This window comes from Chinchilla lanigera, unplaced genomic scaffold (genome assembly GCF_000276665.1).
Source record: "Chinchilla lanigera isolate Chin_1 unplaced genomic scaffold, ChiLan1.0 scaffold00009, whole genome shotgun sequence".
NCBI lineage: Eukaryota > Metazoa > Chordata > Mammalia > Rodentia > Chinchillidae > Chinchilla > Chinchilla lanigera.
This window is the reverse complement of record NW_004955410.1, coordinates 27,992,109-28,013,451: the sequence shown is the minus strand read 5'-3', so window position 1 is coordinate 28,013,451 and position 21,343 is coordinate 27,992,109. Positions and strand designations below refer to the sequence as shown.

Genomic DNA, 21,343 nt, shown 5'->3' with positions numbered 1-21,343 from the left:
CAGCCCCAGCCAGCCCCAGCCCGGCCTTCAGATAGATGACTGCACCCAACATCCTGGCTGCGCCCTCATGAGGGCCTGAAGACAACCACCCAGCTCAGCTGCTCTCCAGTGAGATAATGTCTGAGAATTAAGCCATTAAGTTTTGGGATGATCTGTAATACATCAGTGACAACTAATATAAACGTTCTTGGCATCTTTAGTCTATGTCTGGGTTGTAATTTATTTAATATTTTGCATGAATATTTCTTAAGTGACTGCCCTTCCTCCTTGTATTGGGGATTCAACCCAGTGTCTTTGCATTGAGCTACATTCCCAGACCTTTGTTTCACTTTTTATTTTGAAACAGGGTCTTGCTAAGTTACCAAATTGCCCAGGCTAGACTTGAATTTGTGATCCTCCTGCCTCAGCTTCCCAGAATGCTAGGATCATGGGCCTATACTACTATGTCTAGTTTGCAGTTTTAATATTTTTAGGTCTTAGTATTGTTGTCATGCTGCCTTTGAAAAAAGAAACTAAGGTGCTGATATTACATGAGAATTTCTTATTCTCATGAAGTCTAAAAGACTTCCCCCTAAATTCTTTTTAGACCAGGACTTTTACGTGCCTTATCTCCCTCCTCCCCCTATTTTCTGAGAGAAAGTGGCACTATGTAGTTCAGGCTGGCCTTGGACTATGTATTCCAAGCTGGCCTCTAATTTGTGGTGCTATTTCTGCCTCAGCCTCCTGAGTGCTGGGATTACAGGCATGTGCCAATACACCTAGCATATGTTCATTTTTCTGAAGAAACTAGCCTGACAACTTTTTTGAGTTCATGGGATATGTCAACAACGCTGTTACAGTTATACTGGCCTCAGTGGTCCTCAAGCACGCTCACTTCCTCACATCCACCTACCCTAGGTTCCTTCACCGGCCTTTAATAATTAAAAGGCTAAAAATGCAGTACTAGCAGGTGCAGCCCTACAGATACTGATGTACAGAGTGAATCTGAAGATGGTAGTGGTGGCTCCAGACTGAAGCGGGGACAGATTCTGACTGTGAGAATTTTCTGCTCCATATTCTGAGATGCGCAGCTGGAGGAGCCGATGGGAGCAAACACACAGCTGGAGTAGGACCTTATGCTCTGCTGCCCGTGGGCATTTGTTGTTTCAGTGTTGACAAAGTGGCTTCCTCTGGGGGCCCCTCACCCCTGACATTCCCAAGGTCTGTCAATAAGCAGGCGTATAGCTGGCCACCCAAACCAATTTGTCACTTGTGAGAGGGCAAGAGGATGCTATTACTAATTCACCTGGGCAACAGGCATAAACCTGAAACGTCCCACATGGTCACTATACCTATGAGGCCATGAGGGAAGGAGGAGCCCACATAACTATGGACATACTGATCTCAGACCTACAGAAACCCATTTGTGCGGCCCTAAGCAGTAAGTCCCTTTGGACGCTCTTCACGTATTCATTCAAATCTCATTTCTTGACAGTCGCATAGGGAGCAATTTCCCTGGGGTTAATGGAGATGACTGGCCCAGATCCCCTAGAAGGAAGGCCTTGTGGTGACTTCTGGGGACCTGTGGGCAGCCAGCCTCCAGCTGCTTGGACCTGCCTCACCCAAGGTCATACCCTTCCTCCGGCACCCAAATCCCACAACTGACCAGGCTGCGGCAGAGAGGCTGGGCCATCCTGACTCCGCAGGTGACAATTCTGGGCACTACCAGGTCACAGCTCCGACTTCTGCTGCTGTCTGGTCTTGCTTTTTTTGTCCCCTGTTCCCTCCTCAACACTCAACACAGTCTCAGAGTCCGAGACCTAGGGAACCCACCTGTGACGGCAGTTCTGTCTTAGGAAGGTGGGGTGGGCAGAGACGAGAATCTCAAAGCAGAGAAGGGTGGAAGACTCACTACGATGACATTTACAAAGTGAAAAAGGCCTGTGGCATTTAAAATATAATTTGTAGTCGGCAAAGCTTCAAATAGCTTAGTGGCTACGAGGGCTCGGCTCCAAACCTTCTAAGTAAAAAGGCCTATTCTGCCCCAGTGGCTGTGTGAATGTAGGCCAGTTGCTAAACCTCTCTGACCCTCAATTTCCCCAACTATGAAATGAGTGGATATTCTCTAATCCAAATTTTTTTAATTAGTTGAAAAAAGCCCCTTCATTTATTTTTAAATGCTTTATGAATAGCAACTACTATTCCTTTTTACTCTTTTTAAATCTAGAGCTACAATTAATGACTAACTGCTGCCAACTCAGACTTTGAAGAAAAAGTGATAGCAGCCCCTGGTAGCCTGCTCTCTTCTTCCCTGTTTTTCTCAACTTCACGGCATAAAGCTGGGATAAAAGGATGTGTTTTGTAAGAAGTGCTGTTGTATAGACGGGAGGTTTATGGTCCATGCTTTTAACTTAAAGACACATATGTTAAACCCATCAAGTTACTTTTATTTGTATGTAAGTGACCTTTACCCTTGTGAGGCTAGGATCCAATTTAAAAAATAAAAATAAAAAGTGTCCATGCTTGCTACCGGCAACCATGGTGACCCTGTGAGTGGAGGCACGTTATCGGAACCCCAGTGACCTGCAGGAGCTGCAACGCGTGGGAAAGACCTTCCCTGCCTGCCACGACTCTCTCTGCTGGGAAATGACCACCACGTCCTCAGAAAAGGGCTGCAACGTCTCAGTTTGGGTCCTTTAACCCAAATTGGGTTCGCCCTTGTCTATGATCTCATGGTTCTAAATGTTGTCCTATGGCACCGTTCTAGCTAAATAACAATTATTTGGGCCTCTTCCACCCTCCAGGACTGTAAACTTACACCACCTGCCCTCCTGCCATTTGCCCTCGCCATCCACGTAAGGAGCAGGGCAGAAAGACTTGGGTGAAGGTTTTCTCTGTCGGTACAGGGAATGAGTGGGAAGGGGAAGAAAGGACCAAAGCTGCTGCTTCTCTTCCTGCAAAGTCTCTGAAGGCCTTGTCCACTGGCAACATGTGCTTACTACACTGCCCTGCGACCTGAGGAAAGGTGGCGACCTTGCCCCTGAGAACGCCCTCTGTGAGCAGTCCCAGCTGGCCTCACTGGCCTTTCCTTTACTCATCCGGGGAGGAGGGATTGAGACCTGCTTTGACCTTAAGAGCCGGGTGAACCTGCAAAGACAAAGAACAGTGCGGTGCCTGTGAGCTAAGGCCACTGGGCTGTGAGGCTGTCTGTGGGCTGGAGGCAGGCTGGAGTCGGCAGGTCTGGGGGAAACAAGGAGCCAGACAAAGACAGGCTGTGTCTGCTTGGCCTGGGTGGTTCTTAATGGCAGTTTACAATAATTACAGCTCGTGTTTATTGCGCAGTCACCCTGGGCCCAGCACCACGGACATTATCTCATTTAAGCTGTTCAATATCCTTGCAAGGTACGTACGGTTATCCCTCTTACAGAAGAGGAAATGAGGCAGAAGGAAGTGAAATTATCCGCCTTAACTCACACAGCCAGTGAGTGATAGGACCAGGATCTGGTGACAGGACCAGGATCTGGTCGCAGGTACTTTTATTTCAGAGTCAGCTCTTAGCCCCAGTACTGGTTCTTGTTTGCCCCTCCAGATTCATGTGTGTGTTCCCAGGAGCGAAGCCCTGAGAATTCTGGGGCTGCCAGGCTGGCTGGAAGCCAGGTAGATTCACCAGAGGGAGGCTGGAGCAGAACTGCAAGGTGGGCAAAGAAGAGGTCAGGGCATTTCTTGTTCTTCCGGCGCTCCGCCCACGCGTTTGCTCCTGTCCACACGGCTCTGAGAAGCCATTCATTTACGTTTCTTCATTGGAGCCATCTAGGGGAAAGCTGCTGTCACCACTACCCACGCTGACTCCTACCTGCTTGTTGCTTCACGGGTTCACCACCAACAGTGGTGCCGGAACAGCTGATCGTATATACAAATGAAGCTCCTGTTTGAATACTACTTTATCATGTAAAAACAGCTAAAGGAAATACATGGTGTGGGTTCAAACAAACCATGAAAGACTAATTCATGAGATAATCTGTGACCGGACCTTTGGTGATATGAAATAATTGTTAATCTCTCCCAGGTGTGCTAATGGCATTGCAGTTATGTTTAGAAGAGTCCCTGCAATTCAGATACACACCGCAACACAAATGCATTCATAGGGGTTAGAGCCAATAAGGTAGTGAGAAGAGTGAGGAAAGAACTAAAACTTGCCTTTTCCCGCTAAGTCTCCGCAAAGAGTGGGCACAAGGATCACCAGAGAAGATGTCTGCTGTTTCTTTCCCAGTAACAGGGAGGGGCTGGCAATGTGGTTCTGTGGTAGAGCACTTGCCTAGTAGCAAGTGGCCTCAGATTCCAGCCCCAGCACTGGAACAAAAGAAAAAGAAACAAAAGAAAAACAGGTGTTTGTGTGTGTGTGTGTGTGTGTGTGTGTGAGAGAGAGAGAGAGAGAGAATGTGAGTGAGAGACAGACAATGAAGACCAGCGATGGGCTGGAGCTGTCAAACATGGACAGTGGGGACAAGGGTTCATTATCTTGGTACCTATTCTCTACTTTTGAAATTTTCATGGTAAAATTCAAGATAAACCAAACTTACACCTGAAGGCCCCAGAGCACAGGCAGGGAGACCGTAAAAACTTGGCAGACATCGTCCAGGTAGCTGAAGCTAAGCTACTTACCAAGAGAGGCCAGGTATGAAAACCACAATGTCTCCAAAGAGAAGCCTCCACACCTGACAGGAGCTCCAACCCACAGGCTCTAATTTTAAATAAGGCTGCCTCTCCGGCAAATAACCCCTCCCATGTGTTCCAGGCTGGGGGTGGGGATTCATGCATCATCTCCTTTAATGTTTGTTTACCCCAGCAGGTCAGACAGGCCTGCTGGTCCACAAAATATGTGATGCCTTTATAGTTTCTTAACTATAGAAAATTTCAAACACAGAATAATACAGTCAATTCTCCATGTCCTCATCACCCAGTTTCAATAATTCTTTAGCTCCCCACCCCCCCAGTACTTGGAATTGAACCTAGGCCATTCACACGGAGCAACATCCCCAGCCCTTTTAAATTCTGAGACAAGGTCTCCTTAAGTCACTAAGTTGCCCAGACTAGGCTTGAACCTGTGATCCTCCTGCCTCGGTCTTCCAAAGTGCTGAGGTGATAGGCATGCACCACCATGCTGGGCCGATCCAACATTTTTTTTCCATCAATAATTCCATCCCTTCCTATTCAATTATTCTTTCGAAGTTTTGGAGTAGGACTTACAACTTACACACACACAGATGCAGAAACTTTAGTTGTACAATTTGGCCAACAGAAGTACACATGCAACTCATGCTCCACCCATAATGCAGAACGCTTCAGAAAATTCTCTCCTGTGCTGGTATTTTTACCTCAGCCTTGCCTCTTCTAGAACTTAAAAAAAAAAAAAGAAGAAAAAAAACAAGAAGAAAATTGACCATATTTGGGCTGGGGATATAGCTGACTGGCACAAGCGCCTGCCTGGCAAGTGCACGGTCCTGAGTTCGATTTCCGGTACCAAAAAAAAAAAAAAAATAGAACTTAAGCATGAGTTTTAAACTACATTTATTTGCAAGACAGTTGTGTATTCATTATTAATACTCCTTCTTTACAAGCTAGTTCCCCATACCCCAACACCATCCAGAGATGTTCCTTGGAACAGTGAGGAAATAATAAAAAGAGCTGGAAAAACTGTGCTTTGGCTTTAAAATACTTGCTAATCCCTGGCTTTGTTAAAAAAGTCCCTGTGAACCAGTCCTTCAGGCAGTCTGGGCTAAACTGACAAAAGGGCTTTTACCAAGGGGCCCTCAAGCCTGAGAGGGCACAACAACCTGGAGGACAGAGGCTCTGGGTCCATAAGTCTGGATGGGTCGCAGTCCGAATTTCAGCAAGCATCCCAGGTGACTGCTGCAGTCACTGGCCACCCTGAAGAAGCACTGAACACAGGCTGAGAATTCTGTAAGGCATCAGGCTTCAAGGGAGCCCAACTCCCATCTGCCTCTGAGGTTCAGCCTCTGCGACAAATCTTGGCACATACAACCTCAGTTCATCTAACCAGTCCCAGTTTGATTCCACCTTGGGGAGGGAAGGGTTCCTTTTAAACCCCAGCAGGTCCCTGAATGACTGGGCAGTCACTGGCAACTTCGGATCACACATCGGGCACCTATTAATACACTAGCCACCATACCAGCCCTTTAACATGATGTCATTCTATTCTCACAAGAATGTTCCAAAAAGGTTGTCAATTTCCCCCTTCAGTGCATTTGAGAACCAAGAAGTTCAGAGGCTGCCCTAGAGGAGACGGGGTCGGATGGTTACTTTCCATGTCAGTGTAATCACCCCACAGGACCAAGCTACTCCACTCAACACCAGCCCAGGGGTTGCTGTTGAGCCATCTGTAGGTGTGCTTAACACCTGCAATCAAATTTTACATACTTTTGAGAATTTGGGTGAGACAGCACAATGGTGGAGTTTGAAATCTCAGCTACTCTGAAGGGTGAAACAAGAGGATTAGGGGATTAAACCCGGGGAATTTAATGAGACCCTAGATTCAAGCCCCACCCTCCAATCTGGATGTGCCTTATCCTATCAGTTGCAAGGAACTAAAAGTAACCGTGAGATTTCCCCAAGGAAGAAAAATTCCATCATAAGCCCTCAGCTCCTGCAGATTCCCAGGGTTTTTGGCTGCCCTACAGAGTTTGGACTGTCAGCTTCTATAACTATGTCTGCCAATTCCTTGAAATAAATCTGTGTGTGCACATATTTACTTATTCTACTCATTCTTTTTCTGGAGAAGCCCTACAGATACAGATGGGAACCCAGTTCCTGCCAACTTCAAGAATCGCTGTCTGCTCCAAGCCGTGACTGCACCCTGCCAACCATCACCTGCAACTTCACCAGGAATGTGGTCAACACGAACTCAGGAATGTGCCTCAGCGAGATCTGGCGTCCAGAAATGTATGTGAGTATTAACACTGATGTTCAACGACAGGTTTTGAGAATGAGCTATTCCTATCCCAAGGCTGCTGTGAATAGAAGCTTTTCAGTTCGAAGTTTTGTAGTAAGTGGGGGCGACTGGCTTACTCGGCTTAAGAACGGTGTAGCTGGTCTACTCCCACTGAGAGTAAGGTTACTACTGTGCTCTGTAACTTTAAACAATCCCACGGTTCACCACCTGATTTAGCATAATGCCAGCCTCAAAGACCGAGCTCCACTGCCCCTCTCCACTCAGGTCACTGGCATTAAATGGTCAGGAGTTTAGATCTGACCTACTTTCTAGGTGGGATGCTGGCCTTGAAGGGCCATGGACACATCAGGGTCATGGGAGCCCTGAAGTGCTGCAAAGCCCCTGCAGGGTGATAGATGATAAGTGCTCAGCAGCTACCGGTGATAGATGATAAGTGCTGCTGGCGAAGCTGCTCCTAGCCCTGTCCTCTGGTGGCATTGCAGCTGGAACTGAAACCCAGTTTCCACACTCAAGTCAAAGCAGAGGGTGCCAAGTCCTAGAAGAAAGGTGACAGGGTGCAGCAGGGCCCAGGAAAGAAGAGGAAATGTTCTGCTGATGCACTGATAATTGAGCCAGTCTCAGGATTTGCTGTGACAGACGGGAGAAGAATGAAAGGAGGGCATTCTAGGCAAAGGTAACAGAGTAAGAAGGAGCATGAGGTTGCCTGGGGAAAAGGAAGGGAGAGAAGTTTGAGCTGGAAAGTAGGCTGTAGGTGGAGGACCAGCGGGACTGAACTCAACAAAAGCCGGTGGGGATGGGGCACAATGGCTACTTCTGGAGCCATGAAACACAAAAATACATAACTGCTCGGTTAGGGGGCGCTATGGAGGTTCCCCAAACACAAATGGAGAGAGGCACCAAACTATGAGGCTACTGCAGAGCCCCAGCTGACTTATTAACAGTAGCTAACATCGAAAGCCTACTAGGTATCAAGCCTAGGTACCAACTTGGCTTACAGTATGTCATTTAATACGTCAGCAACTCTCTCTTACCAACCCCTTTCACAGGTAAGGGAACCAAGGCTGGGAGAGGTAAGAACGGTGCTTCAGATCACGTGACCAGTCAGCGCCAGAGCTGTGAGCACCCAGGGGGCACACTATAGGGCCAGCACACTTGGCACCCGCCTTTGAGTCAGGCCTGGGCTTTGCATGTAAGTTTCCTCGCAGTCTGAACTCAGAAGCAAGGGGGAAAGAAAGGAAGAAAATTATTCAAGAGACTCTACAAAGAGGATTTCTCCCTCATCTACCAATTGACATGAAGAACTGACTGGAAAATAAGACAGTTTGAACTAAGGTTCCTAGGTTTGCACATCAAGACAGCAACATCCCAAGTTTCCTCACGAGTACATACCATGTCCTGCCCCAAAAGGTCCTACACAGAGACCACCTGCTCCGAGAAACAGCTAACTTTGCTTTTAGTTGGAACCTAAGCAAACTGAGCAACCCAAGAGAAGGATGATGAAATGTGTCCCTCAAAAACTCATTGGCCAAATGTGGTGGCACATACCTGTAATTCCAGCACTTGGGAGGCTGAGGCAGGAGGATTGCTCTAAGTTTAAGGCCAGCCTAATCAATATGTAATACAGCAACCATTGTTAATTTCATTTTCTACTACTTTGTCTGTAACTCCGTATTGCTTGTCTTGTTCTTATGCTAATTTGTAAATGGATGTCTGTTTGTTTATATGTTTTCCTTCCTTTATTTTTAAAATAAATTAAAAAAAAAAAGAGAGGCCAGCCTAGACTACATGACAAGGCCTTGTCTCAAAATATCAAAAAACAAGAACAGAAACACAAAACTAATATGTTGAAATCCTAACTCCAAAACTTATTTGGAAACTGGGTCACTACAGATGTAATTAGGTAGGTTAAGGAAGCAGGACGGACCCTTATCCACTATGACTGATGTTTTTTTCCAGGGAAACAGCATATGGGGAGGCCATCATCTGAAGCTGATGGCAGGCACTGGGGTGACATAGCAGAAGCCAAAGATTGCCAAAAAGACTGATGGCAAACTACCAAACAGCAGGAGACTGGTATGAACACATTCTTCCTCACAGTCCTTGAAGGAACCAACTCTGCAGACTCCTTGATCTTGAATTTCTTGCCCCACTGCTCAATTGTGAGACAGTAAATTTCTGTGTAAGTCATTTCATCTGTGGCATTTTGTAATAGCAGCCCTGGCACAGCCATCAGTGACTTACGCTATCTTTTCCCATATGAGCACCATAAGTACATCTTTTTTTGGTGGGGGGGGGTTCCGGTACCGGGAATCGAACTCAGGACCTTGTGCTTGCCAGGCAGGTGCTGTGCTGCTGAGTTAAATCCCCAGCCCCCTTAACTACATCTTTACAATGTCCTTTCATAAGCAAAGTGAAAGCCCTACTGTGAAACTCTTCTGTACTGCAATGTTTGTAATTATAAGGCTATTTTTGCATTAAAACTAACTTAGAAACAGGCAAGTCATCTCTGAATTTGGAGAGAAAAATTTCATTTTTGTCCAAATGCCCAGGCACTAGAAATTATCTTTGATTTTGAAACAAAAAACAAGGGGCCAGGGATATAGCTCAGTGGCACAGCTCCTGCCTGGCAAGCATGAAGTCCTGAATTTGATTCCCGGTACCGGAAAAGAAAATTAGCATTTTGCAGGGGATATAGCTCAGTGGTGCAGTGCCTGCCTGGCAAGCATGAGGTCCTAAGTTCGACTCCTGGTACAAAAACAAAAAACTAATTTTACTTTTAACAGTCAAGGGGGACCAGGGTGTAGCTCTGTGGCAGATCACTTGCCTAGCACGTGCAAGGTCCTGGGCTCAATTTTTCCATTGAAAAAAACAAAAACCTGCAACCTTTTAGTGCGTGTGCCATCTTCCCAAAATAAATCTCATCATCATATAATATTTACATGCACTAATAAAATGTAATAAAAGAAAAACCATCCAAGGACCTTCTCTCTTTTCCCTTTACTCTTAGAATTAAATATTGAAGCCAGGTATGGTGCTACAAACCTCTATAGCATTGTGGAGATCCAAGCTGGAGCCTAGCTTGGGGAACTTGGTGACTATATCAAAACAAACAAAAACAAAGCTGGGGATATAGAGCTCAGTTGAAAGGCGCTAGGTTCAATGCCTAGTACCACAAAAATAACTAAGTAAAAATTAAATATTTACTGTATCAGATTCTTTCTGTGACCTGAAAAAACTAGCACAGCAGGCAGTAAATCAAGAGGTCTTATGGGACCTCTCACCCAGCAGAGGGTCAGTGGCCCTAGGCACAAAACCACATCAAGATGACCACAAACCCTCTCAGTTTCAAAGTGGCAAAGGCTCTGAAACCTGACACTGGCTTCAGGCAGCCACCCATCCTCAAATATGTTCACACGTTCACTTCTACAAAACTGTTCATTTCCTGGTTTAACCCATGCTCTACTATGAAGGAAATGCGCTTCGTGGGTTTGAAGTAAACGGCGGCGGTTATGAAAGCAAGCTGTTGTCCCTGGGAAATTCCAGAGTCTCTTTCAGATGTTTAGATCCATTAAGAAGTGAAACCAAAGCAGTACTTCTTTTGATACTTGGAAAATCCCCTCCTCCAAAGTATTTCACCACATGTACAAAAATAATACAACAAAACCAGAACCTCATATACCTTAAAGATAAGCCGCTGGAGTTATCTATTTAAAAAAACTACCATCTGCGAGGTTCCTACAGGGTAGCAAGTTAACAATAGCTAACATTTACTAAGCACTGAGGACATGCACAGTGCTAAGCCATTTATATAGAACGAATTTTTAACTTTATAAGGCAGGCACCTTTCTTATTCCCATTGTGCAGGTGAGAAGAAGGACGCACTGCAAAGCTAAGAAACTCATTCGCGGCCACAGAGCTGTAAGTGGAAGAACTGGGATTCAATAACCCTATACACCTGAACCCTTATTAACTACAAACAATTCCAAGACAGACCTGTAGACAAGCCAGAAAGGAGTAAAGAGCATGGGGCCAGGCGAAGGGGTTGAGAATGGAGCACAATGGAAGAGAAGCATTATGATCCAGGCACTGTGCTGGCACTTGGCAATGCTCTCCCCATTTAATCAGTACAACATCCTCCAAGGCAAACATCACTCTCCCACTTGACATGGGAGACAGGAGGCGAGGCAGCGCTAATGAGTGGCTGACCCAGGCCTCTCTAATGTCAGTCTACTCAGCCCCCCAAGTCACGGTCTTCTTCACAAGAATATACAATCTGCTTTTTAAAAATCAATCCAGCATCAGAGAACAATTGTCCTGAGGCCAGCAGACTGAGCTGTACAGTGCAAGTTGCTTAATTAACATGCTAGTCTGAGAGGTAGGATCCAGTCCCAATTCTGGTGTTTAATAATGTATGCCTCTAGCCAAGTCCCCTAACCTTGGTGGGCTTCTACATACTTCCCTCAAGTACAAACTGGATGTAGAGATGCCCGCCTTGTACACCTCACAGAGTTGATGTAAATAAGACATCACCAACAAAGGGGAATGAGCTGTTAAAATACTAAAGTGCTCCATGGTTGATCACTGTCAGACTGACCAGAACCAAGCTATCCCAGTAGATGCATATGCCTGCGCCGGCTGGAGAGCACCACCAGAATGGCCCTTACTGAACTTAACTGTCTCCTCCAGGAAAGCCTGACCAGGCTGGGCAGGCTCCCAGAGCATCCTCCAAGGCTACCTTGCCAGTCCAAATAGGTATCAACCAGATGACGCTAGCAGTCCTCAGAGCAATCAGCCTTGCTCCCTCAAGCTCCCTGTAAGCTTTTCAGGCGGGATGGCATTCAGCAGGCTGCCATCTGGCTACAATACAGCATCCAGCAATGTTTCAACCTTGTTAAGTCACAGAACTGAGGAGGTGGTAACAGGGCAGCAGGTAGCTAGCATCAGGTGAGAGGGGCCCACAGGGTCCTGCTCGGCAAGAGAGCAGAGGTGGGGGCGGGGCTTACCACCTGGACCAGCACCAACACCAGCCCCTAGGGTTTCAGTCCCCAGGAGGGGGAAGGGATCAGCATAACAGTGAATCACCCATCACTTCACACAATGACCCCTCTAGGAAAGGGTGGAGAAGCCCGTCAGGCAACTACCTACACAAACCGGGCGATTCCGATTCGGAAGAGCTGCAAACAAACCAGTTTAGCCCCAGTTCCCGTTTTGCATAAGACTGCACTTCACAAAAACAACAGCCCAGGAACACTTGTAGATCCACACCACTTGTTTGGGCCAAGGAGGAGTTTTATACGCTCCCAGGACAAAAACCCTGGATACAAGAGTCTTGGAAAGGGAAGCATCAGATACTTAAATCCTCAGACCTTGGTGAGCTTGGTTGCAAACAAAGCTCGGACCCAACATCCCCTGCACCTAGCAGTGCTTCCTACTGGAACCCTGAGAAACCCCTATTAGCATACAGAAAACAGATACCCATCCAGTGGCCTGTGGCAAAGTTCCCTTGGGTTTAAGAGGTGAAACTTCTTCCGTGACTGGCCCTGAAGTGGGCACTACGACTGGCAAGGGAAAATGGAACTTTAAACATTAGAAGCTTTCGGGGCTGGAGATTTAGCTCCGTGGTAGAGCACATGCCTAGCACACAGGCGGTGCCGGGTTCAGTCCCCAGGACTGGGCCAAGAAAGGGATTCTTCTGTAGACAAGGGGCTTCTCCAAACTTCTTCTAGCCCTAAGGTGTGCGCAAACCACTCCCCACCCCTCCAGTCCTCAGCCCAGAGGAAAGGACAGAATGAGCAGATACCACTGGTCTGGGCGCTGTTTCGTGTCCACCGGGAAGGGAGGGAGGGCAAACGGGCCAGGAGGGATGAAACAAACCTACAGTTGTCTATTGTCTCATCCCAGTCCCTCTCCACCCCGTTTCTCACTATAAAGACCCACGCACACCTGGACACACTGAGACGATGATTTGCGGTGAAGCCGGCCCTCCATTTCCGAGATAGCTTTGAACGATCTTTTTCATTCTACCAAACCTCGCGTGTTTTAGGGGAGGGCGGCTGGTAGCAGCAGAAACGGACAACTAACTGGGTTACACCCGGGACAAGGCCTTCGGCTGGGAGCCTAAGGGGCGCGTGCCTCCTCTAACAGGTCAAGGCCGCCTCCGGTCCTCCAGCACGACACAGGTTCCGGGGAGACATCTGAGTGCAGCGAGGCACTGAACTATGACAGCAGGCAAGAAAAGTAACACCATCCCTCCGCCACCCCAACCACTCTTGTCAGCTACCAAATACAGTGTGGAAAGGTGTTGTCTACACCCAAACGGATGCATTCACTTGTTTTTCATAAACCTAAAAAAGCTGAACGTAGTGCTGTACAGCTAGCTACTCAGGAGGCTGAAGCAGGAGAACCGCATACTCGAGCCTTGTCGGGGCAACTTAGTGAGTCACTGCCTCGAAATACAAATAGATGAATGAATGAATGAATAAATAAATGGGGTTGGAGATGCAGCTCAGTGTTACAGAGCCCCTGGGTTCTATCCCCAGTAGCAAAAAATGCTCCCCCGCCTTCGCCAGCCTAAAAACCCTAGTGACAGCACTAACATCCTTCATTCGGATTCACAAAAAGGAGGAGCAGAGTCGTCCTACGGCCTCCCAGGGACTAAGGATACAGGAGGCGCCCGCGTGCCCTCCCGGGCCTGCAAGCGTAGCGACGCCACACTCGCGCGCGTCCCACTCTCGGGTTACCTGGCTCGCGCGTCCTCCAGCGACCGGCACCTGCGCCGCGGGCTCCGCGGCTGCCTTCTCCTCCTCCTCGGCTGCCAAAGGGCTACTGCGCGAGTCCTGAGGCTCCCCGCCGCCTCCGGGCGCTGCCTGGCTGTCGCCGTCCGCACCGGCGCCGACCCCCGCGGCGGACGAGGCAGCAGCGGCGCCCAGCGGCCCGTGGGTCCGGTCCGCGTCCCCGTCCGCCACACCGTGCACCAGCCACGCGTCCACCCGGGTGCGCGGGATGAAGGGGACCCCCAGCGCGCGCACCTCCCGGAGCAGGTGGCCCTCGAGCGGCGCCGCGGGGTCCAGCTCCCGGGCCTTGGGGTGCAGGGGCCCGGCGCACCCCCACCCGCCCGAGGCTGGGAAGAGGCTGAGCGCGTGGGCGGGCCGGGCAGGGCCGCCCGGGGGCAGCAGCTCGTCTGGCAGCAGGGAAGGCGGCGGCAGCAGGTAGAGGTAGAGGTCCAGGTCCAGGTCCAGGTCCAGATCTACCCGGAGCCCGGCCAAGCTCAGCAGGATGGCGAGGTGCAGGAGGCCATCGCCCGCCGCCCCCCACGGCTTCAGGAGCTTCATCTCCCGCCGAGCGCCGGGGCCGCCCCTGCCGCACCCGCGGGGCCCAGCGCTGCTCCGGCGTCGATGGCGCGTACAGACCCCGCGCGCCGCCGGCACCTGAGAGGCCGGGAAGCGGAGCGGTGCGCCCGGGCGTGCAGCGTCGTCGTGGGCTCCCCGAGCCCGGCACAAAGGCGTTCGCCGGCGGCGAGCTCCGTGCCTGGCGCTGTCGGGGTGCGGACGAGGCAGAGAAGGAGCCACCTGCACGCCGAGCCCGCCCGCGCGGCACGCCCCGCCCCCGGTCCCGCTCACTCCCCTCCCCCAAACCGCGCCGTGGGCGGGGCCGCGCGGGGCGGGGCTCCCGGGCCTCTTTATGCTGGGAACCCAAAGCTTTCTGGGAGCAGTTCTTCTGGGGGATTTAGTGGTCCTTGGCACCTGCGTAGTGCTGACCTGGGCCATCCCTTACTAGCACACTAGTAAGAGTTAGAAGTGGGTTTAGGAGCTTGGTCCCTGTACTCAGATCCCAGCCTACCACCAACCAGTTGTGTTGATCCTGGGTGAGTTAATTCGGTTCCCTTTTCTGTAAAATGGGATAATAACATCTGTCAAATAGGCCTGTGGTGAGATCAGATGAAATATACATAAAATCCAGAATTTGACATATGAATGCCAAGCTGCCACTGGGATTGAACAATATTATTCACACTGGCACCCCCCCCAAACACACACACACAGCCTCAGACTCATCACTGTTCTCTAGGCATGCTCAGCAGATTGCTAGCCTATCCCTTGTTGAGCCTTTGCTCCTTACAGGAGGGTTCAGAGCACGAGGATGACGAGGGCAGGCCATGGATGTGTGCAAATCCAGCCTCCCCTATTTTCTAGACTGGACCTTAGGAAAATTGCTTACTCTCTGTGCCTCAGTTTCCTTAGTGTAAAATGACACTAACACTTTCTCAGTAGACCTTTTGTGACCTGCAGAGGAGATAATAAGTGTAAACTACCAACAGCAGCACTGGGTAGGTAGGACACACTTTCAGTTACCCATTGTTTTTATTTCCCATCTTCCAAGGCTTAGCCCCAAAACTACCTCCTCTGAATTGTCACTGGCTGGGGTTAATCTCTCCCCATCTGTTCTCCCACAGTGCTTCCTGCATCTGCCAACTTCTCAACCCTTGGTCCACTCTGTTTTGTATTTTACAGTAGCTGAGGATTGGTCTAATATGTCCATTGTGAATTCTTTAGGGAAAGAAACCTGTTTGGTTTACGTTGTGCGTACGCAGTACTCAGCACCAGGTCTTGAAATGTAGCTTTTACCAACCCTTACTCAGTTCCTTGGCCTGGGGGTTTGGAGGGGAGGCCTAACTGAGGGCTGGCAGCTGAGTAAGAAGTTGAACAATACTTTTTTTTCGAAGCCTCCTTCCTCCACCTGATTTTCTCTTTTCCCTTCTGGAGCTAATGTGGTAGGAAGAGCTTGGATTTGCTTAGCAGAGGCCAGAGGAACAGACACAGAGCTTTTAAAGTTGCTTCTGTTTTAAGCCTTGGAGGATGGGTCTCTAATGGTCAAGAGGATGACGACAGGGCAAGACTTGGGATGGAAACCATGTCCACAGCACTTTGTCCCTGCACAGAGGACTTTAAATTTTGGCTCAGTAAATATCTGCACGTTCAGGTTCTTGCTGAGGACCTACTAACTGCTGATGCTGTGTGGAAGGCTGTGAAGGGTATGGAGTGAAAGTACTTTTGTTCAGCAAGTTTATAGTTTATTCAGGAGAATAGATGTAAATTTGTGAGAATTTAGAAACGGGAAAAAGGATATACTCAAATGCCAATATACTGACAGGCAAACGACTCCAGGTTTAAAGAAGAAGTGCTATAAACCGAGAGTGGGAGGAGGCAGTCCCTTCTTGTAATGGTAACTTCCAGAATCTTGTGGCACTGTTAATACTAAAAAAAAAAAAAAAAAAAATCCTTTTTTTAATTGAAATGAGGAGGTTACACCTGAGATGTGTTTTGGAAAATCTGAAAATTTTAGGAACAAGAAGAGCATTCAAGCTTCCTTTTTTTCTCGAGACAGAGTTTTGCTATGCACTTCTGGCTGGCCTCAACTCACAGCAATCCTCCTGCCTCAGCCTCACAAGTGCTGGGATTACAAGTATGTGCCACCGTGTCCAGCTCTCATATTTTTAAAATATGCATTTATAGTATTTATCACATAGTTCCCTTCAAAAGTGCCTTGCTTCTGTTACTTATGGACTGGCAGAAAGGAGAGCACATAAAAAACTACAGTAAAATATTAAAAACTGGAGACTCATAATTAATCCTATATGCCTTTGACCTTAGTCATAAGAAAAGGTCCCACTTCTAGGCATGTATATAGAATGGAGTGAGATTATGAGAAATTTCTGTTTAGACTTATTTCTAAAATTCCTCCACCAAGGAATAGCCAAGTGAGATGTACAAATCAGTTTTGTAAAAGCTTCCAAAAGTTGTGGATATAGCTTAGTGGCACAAGCCCCTGACTGGCAAGCACAAAGTCCTGCGTTTGATTCCCAGTACCAAAAAAAAGTCATCTGTATTTATAAAATACTTACACTGGTGCTACTTAATTATTTAAAATTGATACCAGTCTGCAAACTATTTCTGATCCAGATGGTGTAGTTGTCCCTTGCTACCTGCAGGGTGTTTCAGGCCTCTCCTCACATGTGAAAACCTACAGATGTCCCTTGTATAAAATGGAGTATTGTTTGCACATAACCTGTGTACGTTCTCCCATACACCTTAAATCATCTCGAGATTACTTGTAATACCCAGTTCAGCGTCAGTGCTATATAAATAGTCCTTATGCCCTGCTTTTTATGCACTAATGACAAGAAAAAAGTATGTACAAGTCATACAGACACAATTCCTGTCAAATACTTTCAGTCCACATGTGGTTGAATCTGCAGATGCAGACATGGAAAGCTGACTGTAATAAAATTGAGAATGTTTAGAATTTTTTGTAGCAATTTGACATTGTTGTGAGATCCAATTGTGTGATCTATGGATTTGTTTTTTATGCTTCTATTTTTATTTTCTAGAAGTGAACTTCTTCTATTTTGTTTTATCAATATACTGACCTACAATAAATTGGGAATCAAAGAAAAAAGTTGGTTCTTCCCCAGCGTTGGTTTGAGAAACAGTGTCTCAAATGGCATTGCTGTGAGGTTGGCAGCTTCTAAGTTGATTTCAGTGATTCCCTTCCCTTACATGTGGGCTGGCCCTGGTGACTTGCTTGTAACAAGGCATAAGGACTATTTACAGAGTATTGCAAAAGGATGGGATATCATTTGCACAACTAGGTTATAAAAAGGCAGAGTAGCTTTTGTCTTGCCCACCCTCTCTGTATTCTCAGTCACTCCCTCTTGGAGGCCTGGGTCTGAAGGGAGGTTGCTGTGTGCGAGTAGTTTACATAGAGGCTCTCATAACGAGGCCCTGAAGTCACACAGTTGTAGGTATCTAATATACACCATGACAGAGGTGGTCCATCAAACGGATGGAAAGATTTAAAACTGTGCTGCACAGTTAATGATAAGTTCAATGAGTAATTTGTAACTATGAAGTAACATTATATCAGTGTATTCTACTCCCTAGATGTAGTTATCTGGTTTAATCTTCTCAATATAAAATCATAACTTGGCCTGAAAGATAGTCATTATGAAGATGTAACTGACTCTAGCTGGTATGACATGAGCATGCCATGTTCATTTTTTTTGTTTGTTTGTTTGTTTGGTTTGGTTTTTCTCCGGTACCAGGAACAGAACTCACGACCTTGTGCTTGCCAGGAAGGCGCTTTGCCGCTGAGCTAAATCCCCAGCTCCCATGTTCATTTTTTGAAACCATCTAATAGGAATATCTTTTCTTCTCTTTATACTCTCACCCAACCCTACTGACAGTCAATGTATAGACTTTCCATACCAAGCAATTCATTCCTCTGGAGCTACCAACTGGGTATTTTACAATTAATTCAATTCTGACACTATCTACCTCGAGGTAGTATCACACCCACAGGTTAATACACAGAGCAATAGATCAGATGTTGGTCTTATAGGTACACCTCCCAAACTTCCAGCTGGTCTAAAATTGGGGATTCCAACCACCCTTTCCTTGGGTCCTATAATTTTTAGAATGGCTCAGGGAAAACTCAGGAGAACATTTACTTGTGTTAACCAGTTTGTTACAAAGGATACAGTAAATGGAAGAGTTGCATAGGGCAAAGCCTGGAGGAGGGGTGGAACTTCCATGCCCTCTTCTGCAACAGCAGCTTCCCAGCACCCTCACAAGTTTAGCAGCACAGAGAAGCCCTCCAAACCTCAACCTTTTTTTTTTTTTTTTTATGCAGGCAACATAAAAAATAGGCTGCATTGTGTAGGTATAACTACCTCTTTAGGCACTGGCGGTTAAATTCAACCTCTATCCTCCTTCCCTCTCCAGAATTTGGGGGCAGAGGGGACTAGGATAGGGTTGAAAGTTCCAGCTCTAATCACACGGTTGGTTCTCTTAGCAACCATCTCCCCCATCCATACAGGGCATTTAAAAACTCATCTTGTGAACATAGATACGGGTGTGGTCAACAAGGGGATACCTTGATCATTCCTATCACTCATCACTTAGGAAGTTATAAAGATTTTTGAAATTCTGGCCAGGAGCCTGGGATGAAGAGATATATATTTGACCCCAAGACCTTTACACTGAACTGTACCCCCCAACCCATTCTTTTTTTTTTTTTTTATTGGTTTTTCTCCGATACCAGGAATGGAACTCACAGCCTTGCACTTGCCAGGTAGGCGCTGTGCAGCTGAGCTAAATCCCCAGTGGCCCCCCTTTTTTATTTTGAGATAAGGTCTTGCTAAATTATTGAGGTACCCAGGTTGAGCTTGAACTTGTGATCCTCTTGCCTCAGGCTCACAGAATGCCAAGATATTTCTCATTTTATTACAATATCATAGCATCTATCTAAAAATGAAGAAGAAAACAGGTAAAAATCTTGGTACCCTTCTCTTAGAAAGTTTTTGTCAGTATTAGCCACAGGAAATTTATGTATGTGTGTATTTATTTAGTCATAGGAATTTAAATTTGCAGTAGAAATGCCAGGATTAAACAAAATAGCCTATTACAGTCTGACACATAAATTAAGATAGAAGTTATATTATCTAGGAGGAAGAGTTAGATAAACTAGACTCAAAACAGGCATAGCCACTAGAATTTAAATGACTGCAGTTGTTGAGATATTTTGCCAAAGGCTTCTGTAAAAGAGAATAAGCGTATGAATGACCTAATTTGTTATCCTGGTGATGCCGAATCAGCTGATACTTAATGAAGAGGGAGAGTTGATGCTTTTCTCCTGTTGATCCACATCTTTTGAAATTTGACTTTAAATTTGCTTTGGATGTTCGGATGATGTTGACTGTCATCTATGAGCTCTCACATAGCAACTACAATAGAAGCAACAATGTACTGAAGCCACTCAGGGCTAGGCGCGTTTCATGGATCACCCCACTGGCTTCTCACAGCGTTTTCCTTTTTATTTTGTTTAGCTGAGGACCCAGAGGCTCAGGAACATGCCAACTTCCCCGAAGACCTGCTCTCTGTAAATAGGGCTTAGTCACAATTCAAACGCACAATCTCTCCTCTACCCTCCATACTCCACCTCTTTTCTGCACTGTTTTATTGTTTGTTCATTACTCATCCTCCTCCTCTTGCAAAAGGAAATTGAGTGTGTTCTTCCCACAGCTTCTGAAAGTGTAAAGTCTGCCAACACCTTCTCTTGTCTGCAAAGTTTCAGGAGAAATGAAGTACTGGTTTTATTTCTCCATACGATGCTCCTTTCTTGATCTTTTGCACAAAACAGCTAAACCTGTGTTGAAGGCGCCCTATCTAGTTGCTTGGCTTTCTGGAGATTCCTCCAGTTTTAATTCATGTTGATCCAAGTCAGCCTCATTTATTATCTGTGACATGTATTAAACGCCCACTGATGGCAATCATTGTGATACAGAGACATTCAAGCTTAGAGCTGGCAGTCTTCTCAGGGAAGCAGAATGTGCACAGGGTGAAATGCATGCCACTAATTTGGGAGACTGACATACTCCTCATGCAAGAAATGTTTGTTTAAGCCCAGGCCTATACTATAGAAACCATGAGTTAAGTAGGACTGCTGCCTGCCCTGGTTTCTTAGCATGAATTGAGATTCTTACAAACTTCCAGAATTCGCAGTTGTTCTGTGTGTGTGTGTGTGTGTGTGTGTGTGTGTGTGTGTATTTAAGAAGACTGTAGAGGACATAAAAGGAAATGGGAAAAGAAGTCTAGGAGAACTGGGTTCAGGCTGTTCAGCACAGAATGAGAAATCCGCAAGTTTATGTCCTACACATTTGAAAGTGGAGAAGCACTACCATTACTAACCTTTGTCCTGTTCATCATGTTCTTAGGCTTGGACCCTAAATTATGCTAAGAATGGCCACCCACACAAGCGTAACCAGTCAGGCTAGGTTAACCCCTCCAAACAACTGCTAAATTTTAGTGGCTTAGCTTAATGAAAGTTTCTTATTTAATTCACAGTCCAAGGAAAGGTGTGGCATAAAGGGAGTCAATGCTTTTGGGAGGTCACCTGAGGATAGAGGCCCTTTTTAAACTGTGGCTCTCTTCTCATCTAGATCCCAGAGACCTCTCCATTCAGCTGGTGAATGGATAGGTGAAGATCAGGCACAGGAGGATTTTATGGGAAAACTTTGAGGGGACCCTCATGACTTCCACTCACATTCCAGTGGACACAATTGGGTCTCAAGACCACAACTGATTGCAGGGGAGGGTGCAGGGGTCCTGACTCTGCCCAACACTGTAGTGAGAGGGCTGTCTTCTGCCACATGCAGTCAGTCCCTAGCCCTTGGTTTTGTTCCGTATTTGATTCATTTAAAAACCACTTATTAAGCATCCATTGGATATCTTGCTCTTTTGGACTGAAAATATTTTAGCTATTCCTAGTGAATTAACACACAAATGCAAACCTAGAGAGCCTTGTTCAGGGCAAAGCAGCACTTTGCTCTGATCATGC

At 46.8% G+C, this 21,343-nt stretch overlaps 1 protein-coding gene across 1 annotated transcript in view; it reads right to left on the bottom strand.

The window, feature by feature from the left end:
* Window positions 1-14,354, bottom strand: part of Nfe2l3 (nuclear factor, erythroid 2-like 3) — a 32,844-nt gene extending 18,490 nt beyond the window's left edge. Inside the window, exon 1 of the mRNA XM_005377433.2 lies at window positions 13,690-14,354. Within this exon, the coding sequence (XP_005377490.1) occupies window positions 13,690-14,280 (591 nt within the window). The 5' untranslated portion in view covers window positions 14,281-14,354. The remainder of the gene's footprint in view (window positions 1-13,689) is intronic.
* Between the last annotated feature and the right edge of the window lie 6,989 nt (window positions 14,355-21,343).